The sequence below is a fragment of the Labrus mixtus genome, chromosome 20 (genome assembly GCF_963584025.1).
Source record: "Labrus mixtus chromosome 20, fLabMix1.1, whole genome shotgun sequence".
In the NCBI taxonomy this organism is placed as follows: domain Eukaryota; kingdom Metazoa; phylum Chordata; class Actinopteri; order Labriformes; family Labridae; genus Labrus; species Labrus mixtus.
In genome coordinates this window covers 18851217-18873181 of record NC_083631.1, presented here as the reverse complement: position 1 = coordinate 18873181, position 21965 = coordinate 18851217, and the positions used below count along the sequence as shown (strand labels likewise).

At 39.0% G+C, this 21965-nt stretch overlaps 2 protein-coding genes across 4 annotated transcripts; both read left to right on the top strand.

Annotated features, from left to right (window-relative positions):
• Positions 1–1255: 1255 nt before the first annotated feature.
• On the top strand, positions 1256–13462 carry emp2 (epithelial membrane protein 2). Of its 2 annotated transcripts, none has more exons than XM_061065619.1 (5): positions 1256–1448; positions 10015–10254; positions 10351–10459; positions 10755–10895; positions 11420–13462. In XM_061065619.1, exons 2-5 carry the CDS (start codon positions 10177–10179, stop codon positions 11587–11589), a joined length of 498 nt encoding a protein of 165 aa, XP_060921602.1. In that variant the 5' UTR covers positions 1256–1448; positions 10015–10176; the 3' UTR covers positions 11590–13462. The 2 variants fall into 2 exon arrangements, with proteins under 2 accessions (XP_060921602.1, XP_060921601.1); XM_061065618.1 differs by having other exon boundaries at positions 9970–10254.
• A 1173-nt stretch (positions 13463–14635) lies between these two features.
• atf7ip2 (activating transcription factor 7 interacting protein 2) lies at positions 14636–21683 on the top strand. 2 transcript variants are annotated; one of them, XM_061065617.1, is made up of 14 exons: positions 14636–14711; positions 15165–15240; positions 16403–16515; positions 17674–17746; positions 17893–18024; positions 18380–18448; positions 18618–18655; positions 18751–18791; positions 18880–18935; positions 19735–19780; positions 20020–20102; positions 20264–20389; positions 20481–20668; positions 21449–21683. In XM_061065617.1, exons 3-14 carry the CDS (start codon positions 16427–16429, stop codon positions 21657–21659), a joined length of 1152 nt encoding a protein of 383 aa, XP_060921600.1. In that variant the 5' UTR covers positions 14636–14711; positions 15165–15240; positions 16403–16426; the 3' UTR covers positions 21660–21683. The 2 variants fall into 2 exon arrangements, with proteins under 2 accessions (XP_060921600.1, XP_060921599.1); XM_061065616.1 differs by lacking the exons at positions 14636–14711; positions 15165–15240; positions 16403–16515 and adding an exon at positions 16522–16954.
• Positions 21684–21965: the final 282 nt, after the last annotated feature.

Genomic DNA, 21965 nt, shown 5'->3' with positions numbered 1-21965 from the left:
TATAAACTCAAATGGATAAAAATGGTTCTCAGAGTTGGTTTTAGTTATCGCTGGTATTTGCACTCTTAATGGCAGAGCCTTTTGCTGCCTCAGCCTCATATCTGATATGACAGATGGGTGTGGCATTATAAACACAGCACTTTTACACCTTCAGCTTTAAATGAATACAAATATCAGCTTTGACAGCAGGAACAGTCAATGTAGTATCAAACCCCTTTTCTTGCCACCTTGATCCCGCTCAGACTATATCAGCTTTTTCAGGGCTGGTTGATGAGATAGTGTTTATGGACTGATTAAGCTGTTAAAATGTATTCTCCCAATTTGCAAACTTTCCTATCAGAAACTCAAATGTTGCAGGACAATGTAAAAGTGTAGTCGTCTGTCATTACATGAATTACATTCTGCTGTGCCAAAAGTACATCGGTGACAATTCACTTCAGTTTGGGCTTGTGGCTGTAAGCTCAGAGTGTTCTGATGCAAAATGCTTTAAGAATGAAAACATTTAGTTCTAATGACGTAAACTCTCGTTCTCTGTAAAAGTTGGCCAATATTAAGCAGTGCAAAAAAACCAAAAAAGAAACATATCTATCCAGGAGTTTGTATCATATAGGATATAATATGGTATCTCTAAATATTATTTTAAGCAACACAATATGTGAAATACTGTATTTATTGTAATTGACTTCCCACAGCTCACTTTCATGCCTGTACAGCCCTCCATGGGGCCATTTGAGAATATCTAGCCTTCACATTGAGGGTTTTAGACTGACACTAGAACAGAAACAACAATAATGGAGATTTCCCTGATGAATTTGAATTTAAAAGCCAAGTCATAAAAACAAGGGAAGTGACCTGCATCTAATAGTATCCACATTCCACTTGTTCCGCCACTTTTAAGTGTTCTTTCCATTCTTCTAATCTTCTTCTTCCTGACTTTTCAGCTTTTTAATTTCCGTTTTCCTTCCTCTCTGTCTGACCCCCTGCTTTCCTGTTTTCTTTTATCCTTTTTTGTGCGTCCGCCAAGTGAGGAAAACACTTTCGCTCCCATATTGATTGTTAAACACAATTTCCCTAGCGAGTTTACAACTCTTGTCACCGATCCCCACATGGGCGACTTCTTCCCAAACGTGCGTGAAATTCGTACAAAACACGCACAAACTAATACGCGCGCACCTCCCATCATATCAAATCCTAAACCACACCCAACTGGAGCGCTCGAGCCCTCCCCTCTCCGCGCGCTCACGACGAGAGAACGAGCGTTTCCAACTTTTCTTGGGGGGGACAACCAACCAGTAGGACATCCAGCTTCCGTTTTTACCACATTCTGAAGCAGTTTTCTAGCAATATATTTCTTGAAATTCACCACCATAATTTCCCTCTTCACAAAGACACACTGAGGAACTCCGCAGCTTTGCTTTTTCTTTTTTTCCCTCGGTCCAAAAACTCGGGTGAGTAAACTTTGTATTTTCAGTTTGCATATTGTTTGAATGCTGCTCGGAACTTACTATATGGTATTCATGCCCCCATTCAAATCCATAGTGGTTTGGAAGTCCCTCTTAAATGAACCAATAATTCCCCCTGTATTGACCTAATATGCTTTCCTTGAGAGAAGCTTGCTTAATCTTTTTGTCCATTCTAGAAATTTAGAAGTATAGGCTACGGCCCCTTTAAAACGTCATACAGTTTTTCGTTTGATATTTTATTGAAGAGTCATTTTAACTAGAACTTGTGACGTGTGTTTGACGTGTTGTAGTTTTTTTGTTTTTGTTACATAGAGCCTCTGCTGAGTGACTTCAAGTCTTAAAATGAAAGGGGCTTTGTGAATGTGTGCGTGTGTGTAAATATATGTAGTTAATAAGAAGGATACAGGTTTTTTTTTCTTCCAATGGACACAGGAAATGTGTACGTTTGTGTCACTCTGGACTTAAAGTTCCTCTGTTGTTGTTGTGGCTATTTTACTGAACTGAATGCCCTTTCTATTTGTTAGTTTGCCATATGGTAAGACTAAAATCTTATCCTTCTGTACGGATTTATTTAGTTAATAGTGACCGTGTAATACATTTCTTACAGTTTTTTAAAAACCTCTTTGGACTGACTAACATTACGACTTTGTCGCTGAATAAAACACAATCAGACAACCATATGTTTAAAGTCCACTCAGCTACATTATTAGCAATGAAATGCTAAATTCCCCTGATGGCTCAGTTGAATTGTAGTTTATGCTGAGGCAGTTAATTGCATGCTGTTCTCTCTTCACAGAAAGGTGCCCTCTTGTGGTTGAAAACCCCAACCATTTAAAAAAAAAAAAAAAGATCATTCCCACGATCAGGGGAGATTTCTCAGGTCCTGTTAGCAGTGATTGAGAACATATATACATATGATATAAGACAATATTTGCAGGGAGTCAGACTGAGCATGCTGTGGGAGGAAAACTCAGAAATAGTGGAAAAAAGGGAATGAAAAAAAAAAAAGCCAAACTAAATAAGTGAATCTGTGAAAGATTAAACTTGTAGTGCACCATACCAGTCATGTGGGAGCTATCATTTCATTACCATTGAAATTGTTCAAACTTTAGAAATTATGCTTGGAAAAATGCTTGTTGCTGCTTAGAGGAGCAGCTGCTAGCTGTGACAAGCTGCATCACTTTAATTATTTCATTTTGCAGCATGATCCTGTTATCGTATTGGGTGTAAACTTATTTTTATTTTCGTGAATTGCGTTGGTTTCAACATTTTCTACGTTTCTCCTAATTACATTTTATCAGCCAGTGTAGCATCTTTTCCCTTGTCAGCCATTGTACATACATTTCTCTAAAAAGCATAAAGGTCCCCTTTGTATTTGTGTGCTCTGCCTTCTTCATTTCTGTTTTAGATTGGATGAGAAACAAATCTTGAAAGTTTTGCAGGCAGGGAAAGGGCCGGTGTTCATTTGCATGCATTTTCGGCATCACTTAACGCACCAGATTCCCAGCATGGTGTGTGGTATTCGATGATGGGAGGATTAGTCTAGGGGTCAGTATAAGGTAAAAGGGGCTGACAGATGATAACTATCAGGGATACAGAGTGAAAAGACTGAGAATAGACAGTCAGGTTTTGCCTAACATCTATCTACCATGTGGGAACCATTTCTCAGCGCTGTCACTGCAGGAATGTGTGTAAAAAAGTACCATCACACGCTTACGCACATGTACACCTTAAAAACCGTGTTAGTGTTCCAACATGAAAGAATTCCTGTCTCGGAGGGAAGTCTTTAAACCCAGCAGGAAAACAATTTTGTGCATCTGTTAATTTTTAGGTCCAAGATTCCTGAAGGAGGCATGCAGAACACAGACACACACACACTGTAACACCTTAGACTTTTTGCAGCAGTGCAAGCTTCATTGTGCAGAACAATACATGTCATGTTGGTTCTCCATTCTCTCCTGGTATTTAACAAAACTGAACAGAGCTTTAGTATTAATTGTAATGCCTCTAGACAGCCAGGAAGCTTTGTTTGAATAATGCAGAGTGACTGATAGATTTTCATGTTATGGTTTAAATCAAGGAAATGTCAAATGACTAAATCGGCCTGTGTTTGCTGATCTCATGACCTAAAAAATTCAGCATGTAATGCCAGTGTTGTTTTCCAATTGGGGCTTTGAATGCATCGTTTGTATGCACTCATAACTCAAATTCCAGATCTAGATCTCACAATGTAAGAAAGGGTGGTCGACTCCTCCTTTATCTAGAGGCAAAATTGATGAATTATGAAAAAGACAGTTCAGAGAGCTCGTTAATTAGATTACTTAACATAACAAGATACTGCTTTGTATTTTTGCACATTTGATACTTTTCCAAACAACATTATTGGATTTGATTCCAGGATAACAAACGTAGTGTTTGGTATTAACATAAGGCTGGGAAGCACCTAGTGTTACTAATGATACAATATGTGACCCACGATAACGATTATATCACAAATAACCGATTCCATGATGATTGATAAATTGCAAAGCAATCATATGATGATGACTACAAGAATATCAAATTTCCCAAAAAAGGTAAAGTAGACGCCCAGGTATTGTTTACTTACCCTGCTGTCTATGCATTCGGTTGAATATTTTTCTGCAGCTGCTTGCTGCGCTGATGTTATTCTGAGACAACAGGAAGATTAAGTCGAACTAAGTCAGTTAAAACGGATACATTGCAGGCTAATGTTTAGCATGGTTGTTATAAGGAAGTTTTAAAAACTTAGACTAAAGAAAATAAGCCAGGTTTTGCAACATACGCTAAAACTGACAACGCTGAGTTGTTAATAATTTCATGTATGGCAGATAAATCATTTTTGTTCTCAAAAAAGTCCAGTCAAAAAAAGGCTGCATTTCTCGACTGCAATTGAAGGAGATAGTCATGGTTCAGCAGCTCATGATGGTTCAATATTTGAACTTGAAATATGAACTGTGAGATGCACCCAACATGGATAACGCTCTAATGACAACCTCAGGGCAAACTGTCATATTTAGTTCTTATTAGTGGAGCATGAATTTCTGCAAATAGCAAAGTTGTCACAGTATCTTTTATCCAGTTTTTGCTGACTGCTTCACGAGGCTGCCAGTTCCTACAGAGTGTATCTGCAGTCAGTTCCTGCACATAAAAGTCTCGTTCATAAATCCATAATGTGAGGGATGAGAGTCGCAAAGGCGTTTTGTCTGTGTTTATCATTCTGTACCTGTGTTAATGTCACAAAGATGATACTGTTAAATCAACTGTATTCTTCAGTGTGTGTGTGTGTGTGTGTGTGTGTGTGTGTGTGTGTGTGTGTGTCCACAGGTTTCTGTATGCTCTTCCTAAACAAAGCTTTGTTTGGTCACTGGCTGTATTCCAGGAAGATGTGCCTTTGTGTTGTCTCTAAAAATAAGCCTAAGCTTGGCTTGTGCTGTTGTGTACACATCCTCCCACACAAAAGTTTATATAGGTCACATCTGGGACATGGCTCAAATTTAAACCAATTTTCCAATCACCTCACACACACACAGCTTTTGCCCCCAATTGGAAAGTGAACTGGTCATTAATCTGAAACGTGTTCTCCAAAATAGAGTCATAAGTCATAATTAAAAAAATATACAAAACCACAAATGAATGCCATTATTATTTTACCTAAAACCTTGGCAGAAGGACACAAAAAATAATGCAAAAAACAAGGGTTCTTATTTTTCTATTGGTTAAAGACTTAAGGCAAAAAGCACCGGCCAGCCTGCAGTGAATTTTCCTGAATATTACCCGCTGCGTTCATCGCTCATCTCAACCCCGATTTCTTGCAAACATTTAACAAGGGAACAGGTGGAAATAGTATGTATGTTAAGGTTCACACGTGCAGCCTTTCTGAACATTTCAGAACATTTTCAGGAGTTTTATGTCTATGTGAAAAGGCTACTTACATACATGAAAGTCCTCTCAGATTGTATCCTGTTTGACAAGACAATAGAGAGCTGAGTGCTTGAGCTCACCTGAACATTTGAGTTTTTACCTTTTGGTGCAAATATATTGTGGCGCTATGCATAAATCATCATGTGTCAAAGAAAATGAAAGAAGGCACTCAAGACTAAGTATTCACCAATAGTGAATCTCGGCGAGTTTTCCAGACAGAGGGTTTGGAGGAGGAAATATTACATATTGAGTCTTTCCTGTACAACCTCAAAAGGGGGTCAGAGGACTCCACTGGAAGCCTTCTTGGAATTTAATTCTTTCCCTCTATCAGTTTTTCCATGGCCAAAGCAGAAAGAGGGAACGATAGAGAGAAAGGGAGAGTGGGACAGTGAGAGAGACAGGGGAGTGCGATTCAGAGGCCCAGTTAAGTCTGTGGCTTTGTGTTTTATGAAGAGTAAAAAAAGACATTAAAAGTCAGCATTTTCCACCAGGCAAGGGAATCAGTGAGCACACACTCACACTCACACACACACACACACACACACACACACACACACACACACACTTTCACTCTTGCAGTCCCCCAGCCTCCTATTATAAGGCTGAGTGGAGAGGAGGAATGGCAGCATCTGTGCCTGAGTGTCGGTGTGTGTCAGGCGAGGTGGCTGCAGTCTGATAGAATCTACAAGCCACAAATACACACTGTCATCGTCCTTCTTCCTTTCTCTGAACTTCCATAACTCACTGAAGTGCCACTGTTTGGTTCTCTGTACAAGTACAAGAAAAGGGGCTAACATGACAACAGGTTAGTGACACCACCTTAGTTTTTGTGTCCATTCTTCGGTGAGCTTCATGAGCAAATTATCTTGGAAATAAAAACAACCCTCTCTCTTAACACTCCTTAAAAAGCCTCACAATAAGTGAATTTAAATGTTCAGCTTCTGTGTGTTTATTAATGAGGCGCGGACAAATGATGATTGTTGGATTATCTTTTAGTTGCATCATGAGGACTGTCAGTCACACGTCTAAGCTAAACGATATACCCCTTAGTGTGTTGCAATATCTATAAGGCATGAAGAGCTGTGAATAATAAGTGTTATGCATACCAGACTATCGTGGCTAATGTATACACATGCTATGTCTGTCTGCAGCTGTTGCGTGGAGTTAGAGGCGAGTAGCAGCAATTTCACACTTTACTTTCCGCACCGAGTGAAAGCTCCCAAAGATCCCTGAGTAATACAAGGACCCATGTTTAGTTCGCATGGAGAAAAGTAGAGTTTATTATGAACAAGATTTTAATGGAGTAATGTTTTCTTTATGACTCCAGGATGACTTTCTTCCTAAAGGATAAAGTTATCATGGTTCATCATTTACCAGTAAAACTTTAACTCTGCTTTTTGAAATTGAGGAAAAATATATAATTTGTTAAGACACTTATCCATTACAAACCAAAACAAACGATAGGAGACAGTACAATATGATCTGAAACGATATGAAATGATACAATCTGATTCAGAGTCAACGTTACCTTTAATTATCTTGTTTGAACTTTAAGAAGATCAACAGAAAAAGTATCCAATATTATATTAATAAGTTAGAATTATACAGGACAATATGACATGTTATGATATGATACAGAAGGTTTTATGTTCAGTTTAGGGAAGTTTAAGTTTTTCTAACCCTTTATATGATTATATCAGTGACAGCAATAATAATAGTTTCAAACTTTTTTTTTTATAATACACCCAAAACTCATTGTGTACAAACATGTCTACTCTGTCTTTTATCGTTACGTTTAAATACAAGTTTCTGTGCAGGTTAGATGTTTGTGCTTTTCGTATAGCTTACGCCTATGTAAGCGAGTGTGTGTACAGTTTGTTTTGTTTGTCGCTCGTCCCAACATTTTTTCTCCAATGGGGATCCCTCCTGCATTCTCCTCCCCCTCCTTCATCTTCTTTTGACTGAGATGAGAGGGCAGCTGCAGACAGAATAAAATCCAGCTGTGTGTGTGTGTGTGTGTGTGTGTGTGTGTGTGTGTGTGTGTGTGTGTGTGTGTGTGTGTGTGTGTGTGTGTGTGTACGTGTGCGTATGTGTGTATGTGATGTGTGTGTGTTGTTGTACATGTCTAAAGGATTATTTGCTGCGCCAAAGAATGTTCCTGCAGGTCGGATGGATTTGACTCAAATAACAAAAAGATGCTTTGCATTGGACAGAGTCAATTAAATTGTTGGTCTTTGGTTTGTCTCGACTCTCTCTCCAACCTCTATCCCCTTCATTATTCTGTCTCTAAATGCACTAACATTATTGTAAAACCTGAAACTTGATTGGCCAAGTAAACAAACGGTGCTATGAAAGGCGGATTTTCAGGGAATGTCACTTGCAGACCGCTTAAAGTTTGCTCACAACCTTAACAAAAATCTGTCACAGTAATGTATCTTGTGAAAAACATGGGCGTTTTTAAGTCAATTTTATGAACCCTTAAATGTGTTTTTGTTCAACTTCAGGGCCTCATATATATGACATACATATTAAGTATAAAACCAACTATGTAGTAAACCAATAATAAAACCATATAGAATTATATTTTTATTATAGGCTGCCATTGCTGCAAAATCGTTACGTTTAAGACTTGTTGTTGCCAAATCCAGGCATACACAGGACAGTTCTTTTCATTGCCGTCTTACGCTGGCTTCAGGTGCAAATTAAAGTGTTTCTCGCCACGTTCTTGTTTTTTCCCCCCCAGCTTAGTCTGAGAGCATTCTGATCCGGAGCGTTTGGAACAGAAAACTGTTGTTGTTTATGTTTCTGTCTGAACTCCAAACCCCTTAAGTTGCATGAATCAGAGTGTGTTGAGTACTCTTGTTTCCCCTTCTCTGTTTTACTATTTTCCCCCCCCGCTCCCCCTTTCCCCGGCTCAGACAGGGTAGTCCTATCCTCTGGCACACCCCACGGCCACATGCTCACACAAAAATTGTGGCCTACTTCCTGTCGGTGGGGAGAGGCTGTTTTTACTGTGACTCCATTTTGGCGGAGAGGGCTAATTCCTCTGCTGTCTGGCTCTGTGTGTGTGTGTGTGTGTGTGTGTGTGTGTGTGTGTGTGTTTGGTGTGTGCCAGCACTCGCATGTGCTTTAAAGCATGTTTGCATCTCTGCTTGCTCAGCTTCTGAACTACTTTGGTGGGAATTAACGCAGCTGTAATAGAGCCCATATGTGTATGTGTGCACACGTATGTAATTTTACGGACATCAACAGGAAGGTTGGGCTGAGTTTTAATGAGTATACACCAAAGAGCAGACTGCATGCTTAATGGTGTTAGTGATGGAGTCTTAACTAACTACATTTCAATCACTGAGCAAAAGTCCTTCCTTCATAAACAGACAGTTGACAGACAATCACTACTTGTCTAGGATACACTTGGGGATGGATGGTAGCTCTGTCCATCTCCAATAAACTAGTTTGGTAAAACGAGTTGAGGGGGAGTGACAGAGAGTATACTGTGACTTCTCTACCACTGGAAGTTTTATTGACAGAGACTCTCTCCATGGAGTACTAGTCGTATTTATCAACAAAAACAAAGGAAAGCTTCATAAAAAGATAAATAAAATGACATCCCATTGAAAAGAATGAGATTAGTGTTGTAGTTGAGACATCAGACACAAACAGAATGAAGTCCTATTAGATAATCGTATCTTAATCAAACACACACACACACACACACACTACACACACACACACACACACACACACACACACTACAAACATACACACATCCCTGTTTTGACTGTCAGCAGTGTTGTCTGAATCCACAGTCCACTCACTTTGTGTTAAATTACACGTCAGTGCTGAAAAGCAAAAGGAATAACCTGGAATTTGACTCAGCAGCTTAAGGATGATTCAAGAGTATCTGATAAACAGTTGAGTTATTTTTGTCTTTTTTCTGTAGCAGGCTTGCAGTTACCCTTGACCTCTATTATATCATTTTTATTAACTCAATGGTCCTTGGCTAATGCTTTGTTAATAGTATTTTATATCAAGGTGCAGCCTAACTCTTAAGATACTCAGATTGCAGTTTTGAATATGTAAACAGTGGACTCCTGGCTTCTATCAACAAGTCATTGTCACGTTTAAGACCTACAATCACAGCAGAGTAAACACTCTACTCCCACATACAGAAATCTTGCGTTTACTCAAGCACAAGCTCCCTCTCAAATCCACACATGGCTTTGCGCACAAGCAGACATTATACTCACTTCATCTTACATCCCAGTAGCAATTTTTATTTCTGTAATTTGAGGGAGAGCTGGCAACACGTCATATAACCTCACAGTTGTTTAGAAATGTTGTGTTACGGTAAGTGGTTGCAGATGTGTGTTGCTGTATGTGCATTTGAACTTACAGAAACTTATTACAACTTTGATACCATTTGTGCTCCTCTCTGGGATTTTGAATTTGACACAAATCAACGAGGAAGCCTGCTGAGGTGCTGCTTTTATCTTACGTATTTGGGGCTGCAGAGAAAGTAGGACGTTTTTTCTTAATATAACATGTATGTTGCTCCCTACAGACTCCTTTATGTGAGGGATCCTTTTTCCATCAACAAACCAGTCAGTCGGTGAGGCAACCAGCATTACCACAGAGGAGAAAACATCCAGCAGGACAGTGAAGACACTGACAGTCAGCCAGCGGGAGACACCCAAAGCCCCTGAGATATTGAACTGGTCTGACCAACTTACCAACCAGTAAGACAAGTTAACCAGACGGAACTGCAGCCATGTTGATCATCTTAGCCTTCATCATCCTCTTCCATCTGGCCGCAGCCATCCTCCTCTTTGTTTCAACCATTCACAATGTGAGTACAAACGAAACGAGAGCATACAAGAAAATGCCTGAACTATGAAGCACATTTTCACCGATGTAACCGCCTCTCTGTCCCTCCCTGGCGTAGGCTTGGTGGGTGGTGTCACCGACAGGATACGATGTGATCTACGCTGACCTGTGGTACTCCTGTAACGCCACCTGCTATCCTATAGAGAACAGCCACACTGCTGATGCAGGTAAGGACCGTTGACGCTGTCTTACAACCTGGCAGCACACGGCTTCGAAAGGGAATCGGAGTGACCCTCCGATTGGTTAGATTTACGTCACGTCCACTCAAGAGGTTAACACGACCTCTTTGTGTCTGGAGTGTGAGCTAGCGAAAGGTGGTTGGACTGCCCTCAAGGCACGACCAACTTGAATTACAGACCACGTGCTATAGTTTGTAAAATAGGGCCTGGTGTGTTACTTCAGTGTGTAGCTTGTACTGTGAGTATGTGTTGATGTGTGACACCTCCTTTCTTCTCCACTCAGCCTATCTGCAGACTGTCCAGGCCACCATGATCCTCGCCACCATTTTGTGCTGCGTCAGCTTCTTCGTCTTCATCCTTCAGCTCTTCAGACTAGACCAGGGAGAGAGATTCATTTTCACCTCTTTTATCCAGCTCCTGGCCTGTGAGTGACACAAACACTTATCAAGCAGAGGCTTATTTTCTCAATTACTAGAAATTAGAAGTTGTTTCCGTCTTGTGTCGACACTCCCCACTTTTGTCCACAAAAGTTGGATTTGAATCTGTTCTTAAATTCCTGATTGTACAGTTTAGACTGTGATCTCAAGATTTACACATCATGTCTGTTTAGTAAAGGTTAAGCTACAGTTAATCTTTTTTTTAAGCACAAAATCTGTAAAATGGGGAACAGCTATCCTGGCCCTGTCCTAAAGTAACAAATCGTCCTACCAGCTCCTGACACGTTCACCATGTTATGTGCAATAAGATCAATCTTGAATCTCCCTAAACTGAAATATAACATGAATATTAGTAACCCATTGTTTGTCTGAGTTCGGCTATCTGATTCTCTATGTTGACAGTCTTTATGCCAAGCTAAAGTGTTGCCTGCAAATAATCTCAAAATGTCTCTGATTATTTGAGTCATTAAGTAACATCTGCCTTTTTCCTTCTTCCCTCTCCTCCTCTCAGCTTTATGCGTGATGATCGCAGCCTCCGTCTACACGGCCCAGAAACAGAGCTTCCATGTGGCCAGTCTTCAGCAAGGCTCGTACGGTTCCTCTTACATCCTGGCTTGGATCAGCTTCCCCATGACTCTCCTCAGCGGCGTGATGTACCTGGTGCTGAGAAAACGCAAATAGGATGCGTCGGGCTCGAAAAACACAGGCACGCAGAAATTCACATCATCAACACATTAAAAAAAGAACACATGGACACAAATACAAAGAGACGTGCAGTTTACAAACAAGTATGCAACTCTTTTCTAGACCTTAGAATTTATAATATAAAAGTTCTACAGCACAAATCAGCAATAAGTTCACGTCTCAGGTTCAGAATCCACCAGTAAAGCATTTTAATCCACTCTACATACTCAAACCTCAATTATGGGAAGATTTGTCTTACTGGGACGCTCCCCCCTGGACTTTCCAAAGGGTCCATACATTATTTTGTGAAGCTATTGTTTTAAGGAATTCAGTGTGTACATATTTGCTTAGTATGTATAGATCAGTCAGTTTCAACAAAACTATTTCTGAGGCTTAAAAATGATATATATATAAAACTAAAAAAAAACATTTAAAAAAAAAAGGATCTTGTGTTAACCCTAGCATGTAGGAAGGATGTGTATTGAAGCATTAGTTGAGGTGTGATATGTAGGATTTTTTTTAACCTGTCTTGTGTTACTGACTTGTGTTTGAATGGTGAAAAAGGAACCAATGATGTGCTGTGATTTTTCAGATGACAACATAGAAACATGCAAACTTGAAATAGGAATGAATATTTCTTTGTTTTTGTTGTGCTTTTGTCTTTCTGTCACAGCGTCAGTGGGGGGGAAAAAACTCAAGCTATTTATTGTTTAAAACCACTGTTGTGTATTTTAGCATGATGTGACTGAGGGGGTATGAAGGGCTGGGCTACTGTTTGATTGGCTCATTACTAAAACACCCCAAAACAATTATTACCCTCCTTTGTTTTGCATTGTAACAGTGAATTAGAACGTTTATTGTACCTGTTACTCATTTCCTAAAATGATCGTTATCTATAGACTTTGAAGTGATAATGTTGTGGTTACCAAATAGCACTGGGGAAACTGTTTTTATTTGTTTTTCTCAATTTTAGGATGAAACGGTTAAGGGAGACCAGCTTTATTACCTTTGCTAGGACTTTCTTGGATACAAGCAATATCAACAAGTCCTACTTATTGGCTCCCATGGGGGTTCATTGGGTTGTCTTGTAATAGAAATGATTTGAGGTTGCTTACCTATGATCTCCATCGTAGGTATGCTTTAATGAAGATTCCGGGGGAAAGAAATGGTATTGGACTTTTTGCTCTGCTATCTGAGGGTGATACTTGAAAATGATCAAAACAAGATATTGGAGGCCAAGATTGTGATGTTTGTAGAGCATGCGTTTGTGTAAAGTTGTCATCTTTAGAGTGATTCTCTTTATTTTAAGCCTGTTTTGCATGCACGTTTTTGTCCTTCTTCAGATCCTTTTTTTAACTTATATTGAAATGAAACGAGAGTTGTTGCGAAGGAAACATAAAGATGAACACAGATAATCAACAGGAATTAACTTCAAAGGGTTGATTTATCAGAGCTATTCTTTATTTGGAATTGCAACAATCTCGTTTATTTTGTGGTTGTGACTATTTACTTGTCGAGTGTTTTTTTTTATGGTAGTGTAGTGGATGTACTGTATCCTTGTTTTTGTAGATCAATACAAATAACCACAGGATAATATTAGAAGCAAATAATCTTAAATTCAACCAAAAAATGTGGATTTGTTTTTAAAGTTTTTTTTGTGCATTTGAAATATTTTTAACGCTAACTGAAGTATTAACTTTATATTGATCAAGGCGCTTGTTTTGTTTTGTTATGGAAGTAAATTGAAGAGTATCATTCATTAGGAAGATAAAAAAACCGTTTTATTTCCCTGCGTAGATTATTCCAAAATGTAGTTTTGAGTTTTTATGTCTCTCACTGGCTCCTTTTGCTTTGACTAATTTGATAAAAATCACGCCATTTATACGTCTGTCGCAACATCACTGGCAGTTCTGTGATCAAAAGAAATGTTGAGAGTTTTCATGCGTTCAAATGTCATGAAAGTGTAATGTTTGTCCGCTGCCGACACCTAGTGGACAGAAAATAAACTACGTGATGTTCATGTCGGAGACTTTTTTTTCCTCTATTCTACAAGATCCAAGTGAACTCTGATCTAATGTCAGAGTAAAATAATGGACAAGCTTTTGACATTTTCATTATTTTACAGGTGCTTATTTTTTTCTGTTGCCCATTCTCATCAGATGTAGATCTTAAGAATGTGTTTTTAAAAAAGTTTTATTCTATGTTTCAAATCCGTCGTTTACAGCTGTAACCACTGTTGTAATACTCTGTTAGAGACTGCCTACTTATTTCACATCACCTTTCATTATCAGTGTTGGACATATTTCAAGGCTGTGGTGCAGCATAAGGCGAGGCAACAATTCAAAGTGCTTTACAGAGTAATAAAACAGAACAATTTCTGTACATTAACAATTAAAAAATAGCATTAAAGATGGATTTACAATTAAGAAGAAAATGATCAAAAACAACATTTAACTCACACTTTTGATGACAAATATTTACATTGTGATTAGCAGTTCTAGTAGTGTCACCTTATCTTCAGTCAGCCATGATGTTATCATTGATGCCTGATCTTCTGTTGTTTGTATTTCCATCATTGTACTATCACTGTATTGTGAGAAAACCAACCTATAAAATCAGCTGTTGACTGAAAACTGAAAGGATTTCCCCAAAATAAAAAAAAATAAAAAAAAGAATATAGTTGTACATGATATTTATTTTAATTTATTTAAAATATTTGTTATAATACACAGCTACACAAAAATAAAAGTAATGACGATATTAAAGAAAAAAGCAAATCAACATCTTGTGAATAAGATTTTGTCAAACAATCCCTTATTCACAAGATGTTAAATCAGATGATGCTTTTATTCTGAATAACGAATTCGGCAATGTCTTCAAAAAAGTGGATCTGTCTTCATAAATCAGACAAATGTTAATTTTTTTTTCTTCACATGAGTTGTTATTATGAGTCAGATGTTTAATGTGAAAAAAAAATAGTTGTTTCCAAAGTCAGTGTACATAAAATAAAATATTGTCCCTAATACATTTTATTCTGAAGTCTGAAGAGAGCCGGAAGTGATTGCGAGCAGTTCATGCTAAATGCTAAACATCAAGTAAGGCATCGTTCATGAGTAACAGTAGGTTCTTTTAAATAAAATATTAACTAAAATTGGTCTACGCGGCTAAACAGGACGGTGTTTATTTGGGACACCATAGTCATACATTATATTTGTATTGTTTTTAACTTCTTAAGAAGGTAGTCTGTGGGATAGCTGCATTACAGTGCGCTAACGTTATCAGGGATTCCGCTAAAAACACCGGGTAAAGTTTGGACTAACTTACCCTTCAGTCCTTCAGTATTGGCGTGATTTATGGACAAGCAGCATATTTAGCAACTGGCGCTCGTAATTATTATTATTCCACTATTTATGATGCCACTATGAATACATAAATTGCAAAATCACGACGCGAATAAGGAGCGAGGAAAGCTGAAGGTGTGCTGTTTGTCTGGTCGCTGTTTTCTGAATCAGGAAGTTTTAAAATCACACCTAATCCTGATTTTATATGTTGTGTGTTTGTTGGTTCAACAGTGTGCAACATTGCAAAGAAGTAAAGGACTCTATTAAGAGCACAGACTGTCAAAGAGGATACCACTGAGCAACAGAGGTGGGAGAATACTAACTAATGTGCATCTTTGCATTTACTGTTATACACTGACTGCTATGTGGAGGAAGATTTGAAAGTGTCATTCTTGTGTTGTAGTTTCTTAAATGTGAACATCAACGTTTTGGTGTGACCACAAACCAGGGGTCCCCAAACTTTTTTTCTTTGAGGGCCTCATAACTTCACCTTTCCATGATGTGAAACTACAGTGCAGATAAGGACATTTTGTTCTGATTTTATTTATTTCTCAAACATCACTGAACACATGAACTTTGAGATGAATACATGTTGAACAAGATTTTTATTCTGTAAGCAAGACACAAGCAATGATTCTTTGTTTACAGTTTTCCTTGCCAAATGATTATTAATTTTTGTATGTAACATTAAATAACATCTACCGGTATTATCGTGGAGATGGATTTTATCCCAGGAGATTGGTTCAGTTGAACTTGGCGTACAAATTTAGTTTGCAGAGGTAACAGTCCACTTTTTTTTTATTTTTATTTTTTTTAGCTCTTGACAGATGAGACAAACAGCCTTTTCTTTGCATTGAACAAAAAAATCATTAGCCCACTGTTGGTTAAATACCCTGAATTCTGAATCAAATGTTCTCTTCCCTAACATGTGAGTTAATAATGATAAAAGTTCACAGCTAAAGAACATTTTATTTGAAATGCTAAACTTTTATAGGCCTATGACAAAAAAAAAAAATATATATATATATATTACAATTTTGATTTTTAAAATGCATTCTGAATTGTTCTGAGGGCCGGGCCAAATGTGGGGAGGGGCCGTAAATTGGGGACCCCTGCCTTAACCAGTGGGGAAAAAAAACTCCGCCTTTTTTGTTCATATATTTTCCAAAACTGTTGAACGTCATCAGTTGCTGAAAAACTTTGGTGAAAACTATAATAAGCATTGGATTGATGATCTCTTGGTATGTATCATCATGTGTTTACATTGTGTTTTTTCAGTTCTCGTCAGACGTGATACCACACTCAATGTTGGTTGTTGTTCCTTGTAGACTTCTTCAATGAACAAAAAGTAACCAAATATAGTTTTGGGGACCCCTGCCATAAACAGTGAATCAGAAAAATGTTTCATGATTGTCCCCTTCTGGCTTTGGATAACATTTATCAGAAATTGTCGCTATTTTTTCTGATAGCTTGGAGGACCACAGCCTCCGTACATGGGGTGCGACCTCACTCCTAGGCCATCTGCAGCCCCAAGATCAGAGTTAGTACGCATACGTCTCCAAAGTAGGAGTCCGCCTTACAAGTAAGTACATGATTGGAAACCTTGTGATTGCCCTGACGTTGTCATTCAAGCAACATGGTGTAACAGTTTGGTATTCGCAAATACAGCTGCTCATAGTCTGATCATGGAGTATAACAAAATGAACAGTGACCTTTTACTCTTTTTTTTTTTTAATGTTCAACTGTCCCTCCCTTGATTTCCCACAATCACGTTGAAGATTCAGTAAAAAAAAAATGGCAGAATCTCAATATCAGACTGATTGCAATGGCAACAGAAGGCCAGCTCAGAAAAAAGCCAAGCCTTCCACCAAATCCATTAAACGCAAGAGTTTGAAGCCAACAAGCATGTCGAAGGTCAGAGCTCGGGTCGATATTGGATCGGCATTTGAAAGGTGGATTGCTCTGAAAAAAGCAAAGGGATTGAACTCTAACCGAGAAGTGGCTGCATGTCTTCTGGATGCGTGAGTTGATCTTGTTTGTTGTACAGCGCCACAAAAGCGTCCTACAGTTTGGCTATTCTCTCCTCTGCATTAAGCTGTGTGTGTGTGTGTGTTTGTGCTCCTATTGGGAAACATCCTTCTGTGTTTGGGTGTTTAGGTTCCCCAAACAGCATTACAGGCTGCATGCAGATCTCCAAACTGGTATCTGCAGAAGAACAACTCTTACAGCAAACATGTTTGTGCAGCTTGTGTGAGCTGTGATGTCTAATTTAACTTGCTTGGGTTTAGTCGTTCCTACAGTGGTTAAACCTCTGTTTGGTCTGGAAAGGTGTTATCAATCCTTTCCTCCTTATCTTTGTTGCTGAACCTGAGCAAGTGTCTTGTTCTTTTTGACTACTGCTGCTCCCCAAAACGTTTTTTTTTTCTTCTGTCTGTTCTGTGTTGCTTGTGCAAATGCTTAATGAAAAAAAGTCTCTCTTTGCACTTCACTTTATGCCAGGTTTTTTTTTTTTTTTTCTGATGTGAAGTGGTTTTCTTTGGCACACTATGTTGTGTCTTCTCTGTGTCGTTGCTATTCTCCCTGCGCCCAGTCTAAGACGTGTGTTGTCCTTGTTGTTATACTACCACATATGATTGTCATGATAACACCCTCGATGCAGAGTTACAAATAATATCAAGTGCACTCTGAGAAAAATCTTAACATTACGTGTGTGTGTGTGTGTCTCTGTGTCCGTATGAAGCATGGAGAGCACGCCCTCCGGTTCAGCCTCCACTGGATCCAGTAATGGGAAAATGAAATTCTCCCAATTGGAAGTAAGAATGAATATAGGAGACAGTAAAATTGATTCATAAATGTTAATTCAACCTAAAACCTGCAATTGAATACAGATCTGACGCATGCCTGCGTGTTTCATTGTTGTGTTTTGTGTGTGTGTGTGTGTGTGTGTGTGTGTGTCCAGCTGCAGGCGCTAGTCGAGCAGGAGGTTCACAGGGCAGTAACAAAGAAAGAAAGCAAGCTACAGGGTTGGATCGAGACTCTGCTGGAGCTGGAGCGTTGCATCGACTTTGAAGGCTCCGTCCAGAAACTGGAGGTCTGTGGAATCACACCGATTGAATTTTCTAGTTCTCCTTAAATCCTTGAATCTGCGAGGACGTGACAACTTGACAACAATCTCCTGTATATTTACATTTCAAATGTTCACTGCCGTCTTTGTTCTTCCCTTTCATTTCCTCCTTCATTAATCTTTTTCTTTTCTTTAATCCTTCGATACCTTGATTACATCAAGCTGTTTTTGACACCATTCCTCTCCAAGTCTTAAAGCTGCTCTTTCATCTTTAAAGCTTCCATTTTTCTGCTGTCTAGTTTCCTCCATCATTTTTTCATTTTTTTTTATTATTACCGTAAAATCCAATCCAATCTTTACCTCATGTTGCTATCTTCCTCAGGCTAAAATTAACACCTTAACCACGAGGGCAGAAGCAGCTATTGCCCACATGTCAACGACGGAGGAAAAGGTCTGAATGCAGACAAACACACACACACGTATACATACACACACACAGAAAAAAACAAAGCAGATGGATTGTGTTGAGACTGACTTGCATGTTCAGTGTAATCCAAAGTGTTTATAAACACTCTCAAATTCACGAAAAGTATCTAAACAAATGGATGTTTGTGTTTCAGAGCGCACTTTCATCCCTCTTAAATGTGGGAACCATCAGGTATGTGAAGTTTGAAATAATTTTAAGACACCAGGTGAACTTATGTCTCAGATCAATTTGCATTTAACTGTTTGGTTTGATATCCAACTCTACAGGTCGAACTCTGCGGATGAGCAAATGGAAACCGTGTCACAAGGTAAGAGCCCAGCAAGCGTGTTTTTATGCTTATCAGTGAATATTTGCATTGTTTTGGGTTGCAAAACAAATACATTTTTCTTTTTCAGTGCACAGAAAAAGCCCCGGTGAGACGGCCAAGAGACAAAAGCACCTTGAAATTAAGGTACACATTAAGCTTTGTCATGTTTCAAATCATTGTTCAGCACTAAAGTGTGCTGTATGGACTACAACAGTTAGTTTCCAGTGAAGTGACCATGTTGTCTTCATTATATATCTTTCCCACACGTGTTCGATAACTGTATTGAGGGATAAATGCAAAGAAAGATATCGGCCAATTCATTGGTATCAGATTTTATTCTCTTCCTATATATATTCAAAAAATCCCATATCAATGCAGCATAATATCACAAAAGGATGACTATAGCAATGTGTAACTTAGAGTACATAGATGATGCATGTATTTTATTGTTTTGTCTTTTTTTTATGTGTATTTTGCATTTTGGGTATATATAGTACATACATTATGTATATATCTTTTTTTGTGTTTCTGTTTGTTTGTAGAGTGGGATGGGGCAGGTGGGAACTGTTCTTCTTCGTTAACCCTTTGAATGTTTTATGTCTTCTGAAAAAGTTATAAATAAAGTATTAAAAAAAGAGTACTTGTACTTGTAACTAGGGCCCCCCCATATCGTGGGGGCCCTAGTTACAAGTACTCCATCTCTATTATGACGCATAATCTTGTTGAACCAACCTGTGAATTTGGATGGACCACATCTGCTCTCTCTGCATCGCTGCATCATAATGTTAAAATATGACTTTTTTTTTAAAGCTTCTGTACTTTTTGAAACTCTCAGTCATTTAAAAAAAAAAAAAAAATCTGAGATTGTGTCGTTTTTGAAACATGTGGTACTGAAAGTATCCAGGTACAGAACATTTTGCCAACCTTAGTCCTCTCTGTGCAGGTAAAGGCAGAAAGGGCCCTGGAGGAGATCCATTCAGAGAAGGAAGGTAAGATGGATTTAAATGTACGAATGGCTCAAACGGTGAACTGTGTTAAATGAAGCTGCTGGTGACATTTCAGCGTTCAGTGAGCAAAAACTGACACACTAAGCTGTTATAATGACCCAAATTAAATAACAAGAGTCAGTCACAGCATTAATAAATAACCAACACTCTACTTCTTTTCCTTTTTTTTTTTTTTTTTTTTTTTACTCTCTTACTCATCATTGTGGATAATCCGTGTTAAGCTTTGATGGCTGCCATGGCAGATTTAAGAGAAGACGAGCTTCCTCCTACAGTTCACACTCCTTTTAGCTCCTTTCTGTGTAAGGTAGGACGCAAAAAAAAAAACACAACAAGCTACTCAAGTACATAAAAAAATCCTAAAGTTTGAATTCTGTGATGCCTTTTTTGGTTTTTTTTTTTTTTACATTGTGTGTATTTTCTTTTTCTCTATAAATCCTACGTCTCTGTTTTTTACGGTGCATGAAGAAAGACGAAGATGTGGACCATTTCGAGGAGACCTTTCAGTTTGAGGATCAGAAAGCCGAGACGGTGAAACTGGAATGCCTCTCTGCCGGCAATCCAAAAAGTTCCGCGCACACAGTGTCAGAACAGGTAACAGTCATAAAACCCATAATCACAAATCCATGCGATTGTTTGCTTCCTCACATTAAACCCGCCGCCTCTTTCTTTGTATAAGCTCAAGGACAACCTCCGGTATCCTCCTCTTCCTGCCACCACTTTCCCCTCCGTCCTGAACATGGAAGCGGCCTCATTCAACATCCCCCAGCAAGTAAAAGTACGTCTGGCGCTGATCAGGAAACCTCCCGGCCTCTCTGTGCTCTGGAACGTGCAGCCGGAAGACCCGTGCGCGCCGCCCATGCAGAGTTACAGGTGAGAAGCTGCGCGTCTGACAAATCCATCCAATTTTTTTTTTGTTGCATAATTTGACGCTTTGATCACACAAAATGAAGATAATCTCCGGCCTCATACTTCTCCCACCACACGTGATTAAAAAAAAAAGGAGTCATGAGGTAATACCAACACCACTGCTGCAAATAAGAAGAAAGGAATGCTTTCAGAAAATAACTTTCAATATGATTATTAGTTTATTCAGTTTACTGTCGATGCAGTCTCAGTGCCTCTATTGATTCATGTAACATAACAAGAGAAGAAGTAATAACATTAGTGATATTTGAAAATAGACATATATTTGCATTTAGGGTTAAATATATACATTGAAGCAGTGAGCAGAGATACATTTGCAGTAGAAATACATTCAAGAAATTATTGAGTGTTGCACAAAAGGGGGAGCATGTTTTATTTATTTAAGAGTCTTGTGGTGTTTTAGAACTCAGCATTTTTTTCACTCAGGTAAATGTGTCATCAAAAGTGCTGATTGATTCATAGACAAATTGATTTTAAGCTAATAGAGTTACTTGAATGAAATGGGTTTTGCTTCTCAAAGTCCCTTAAGCTGCTGCCATCTGAGACCAGCAGTGTGCCAGATGTCCACAACATCTGCTTCTCTGATTCTGAGACGAGCAGCCAGTCTCACACCTAGGAGAGGAACGCTGTCCCCTGCACTGCTCATGTAGAAATCACCACCAGGTGGCGGCAAAGTTCAGCAAGCGAGTCCCTTGTCACTTACTCCGCATTCTCTCCTCGCTGCAGAATCTACATCACCATGGAAAAAGGGAAGGGCAGCGGCAGCTTCGGTGAATGGAACATCCTCGGGGAAGTGAAAGCAGACCGTCTGCCTATGTGTGTGCTCATCAGCAAGTACAAGCCCGGACACAAGCTGTGTGTGGCTGTGGTGGGCAAGGACAAGTTCAGCAGGTATGGACCGTACAGTGAAGTGGTGACTGCCGCTGTACCTGAATAAGTGACTGGAGGAGGGGGGGGGGGGGGGGGGGGGGGGGGGGTCGAATAGGAGGCGATACAGAGAGGTACTTTTCAGGTGCTATTACCCCTCGTACATGTTCATACTACCTCATTACCACATTTATTCAAATAATGAACAACTATTTCCCACCTCAAGGTCAGTAACGTTTTTGGGTGTGTGTGGAGTGGGATGGGGGGGGGCTGTTTGTTGAAGTAAAAATAAAACTGAACGTATGGGACCAAATGTAAATCGCAGTTTGACTGCTGCAATGACCAGCCTGTTAAAGTTTCGTTCTCAGTTTATTTG

Bases quoted from the DNA above. Each gene is read 5' to 3' on its own strand.
- atf7ip2 (XM_061065616.1), top strand. From the start codon at position 16,728: ATGGCAGAATCTCAATATCAGACTGATTGCAATGGCAACAGAAGGCCA. The intron at 18,792-18,879 runs GTAAGAGCCCAG...TTTCTTTTTCAG, and splicing joins AATGGAAACCGTGTCACAAG to TGCACAGAAAAAGCCCCGGT. The intron at 18,936-19,734 runs GTACACATTAAG...CTCTCTGTGCAG, and splicing joins AAAAGCACCTTGAAATTAAG to GTAAAGGCAGAAAGGGCCCT.
- emp2 (XM_061065619.1), top strand. From the start codon at position 10,177: ATGTTGATCATCTTAGCCTTCATCATCCTCTTCCATCTGGCCGCAGCC. The intron at 10,460-10,754 runs GTAAGGACCGTT...TTCTCCACTCAG, and splicing joins CAGCCACACTGCTGATGCAG to CCTATCTGCAGACTGTCCAG. The intron at 10,896-11,419 runs GTGAGTGACACA...TCCTCCTCTCAG, and splicing joins TTTTATCCAGCTCCTGGCCT to CTTTATGCGTGATGATCGCA.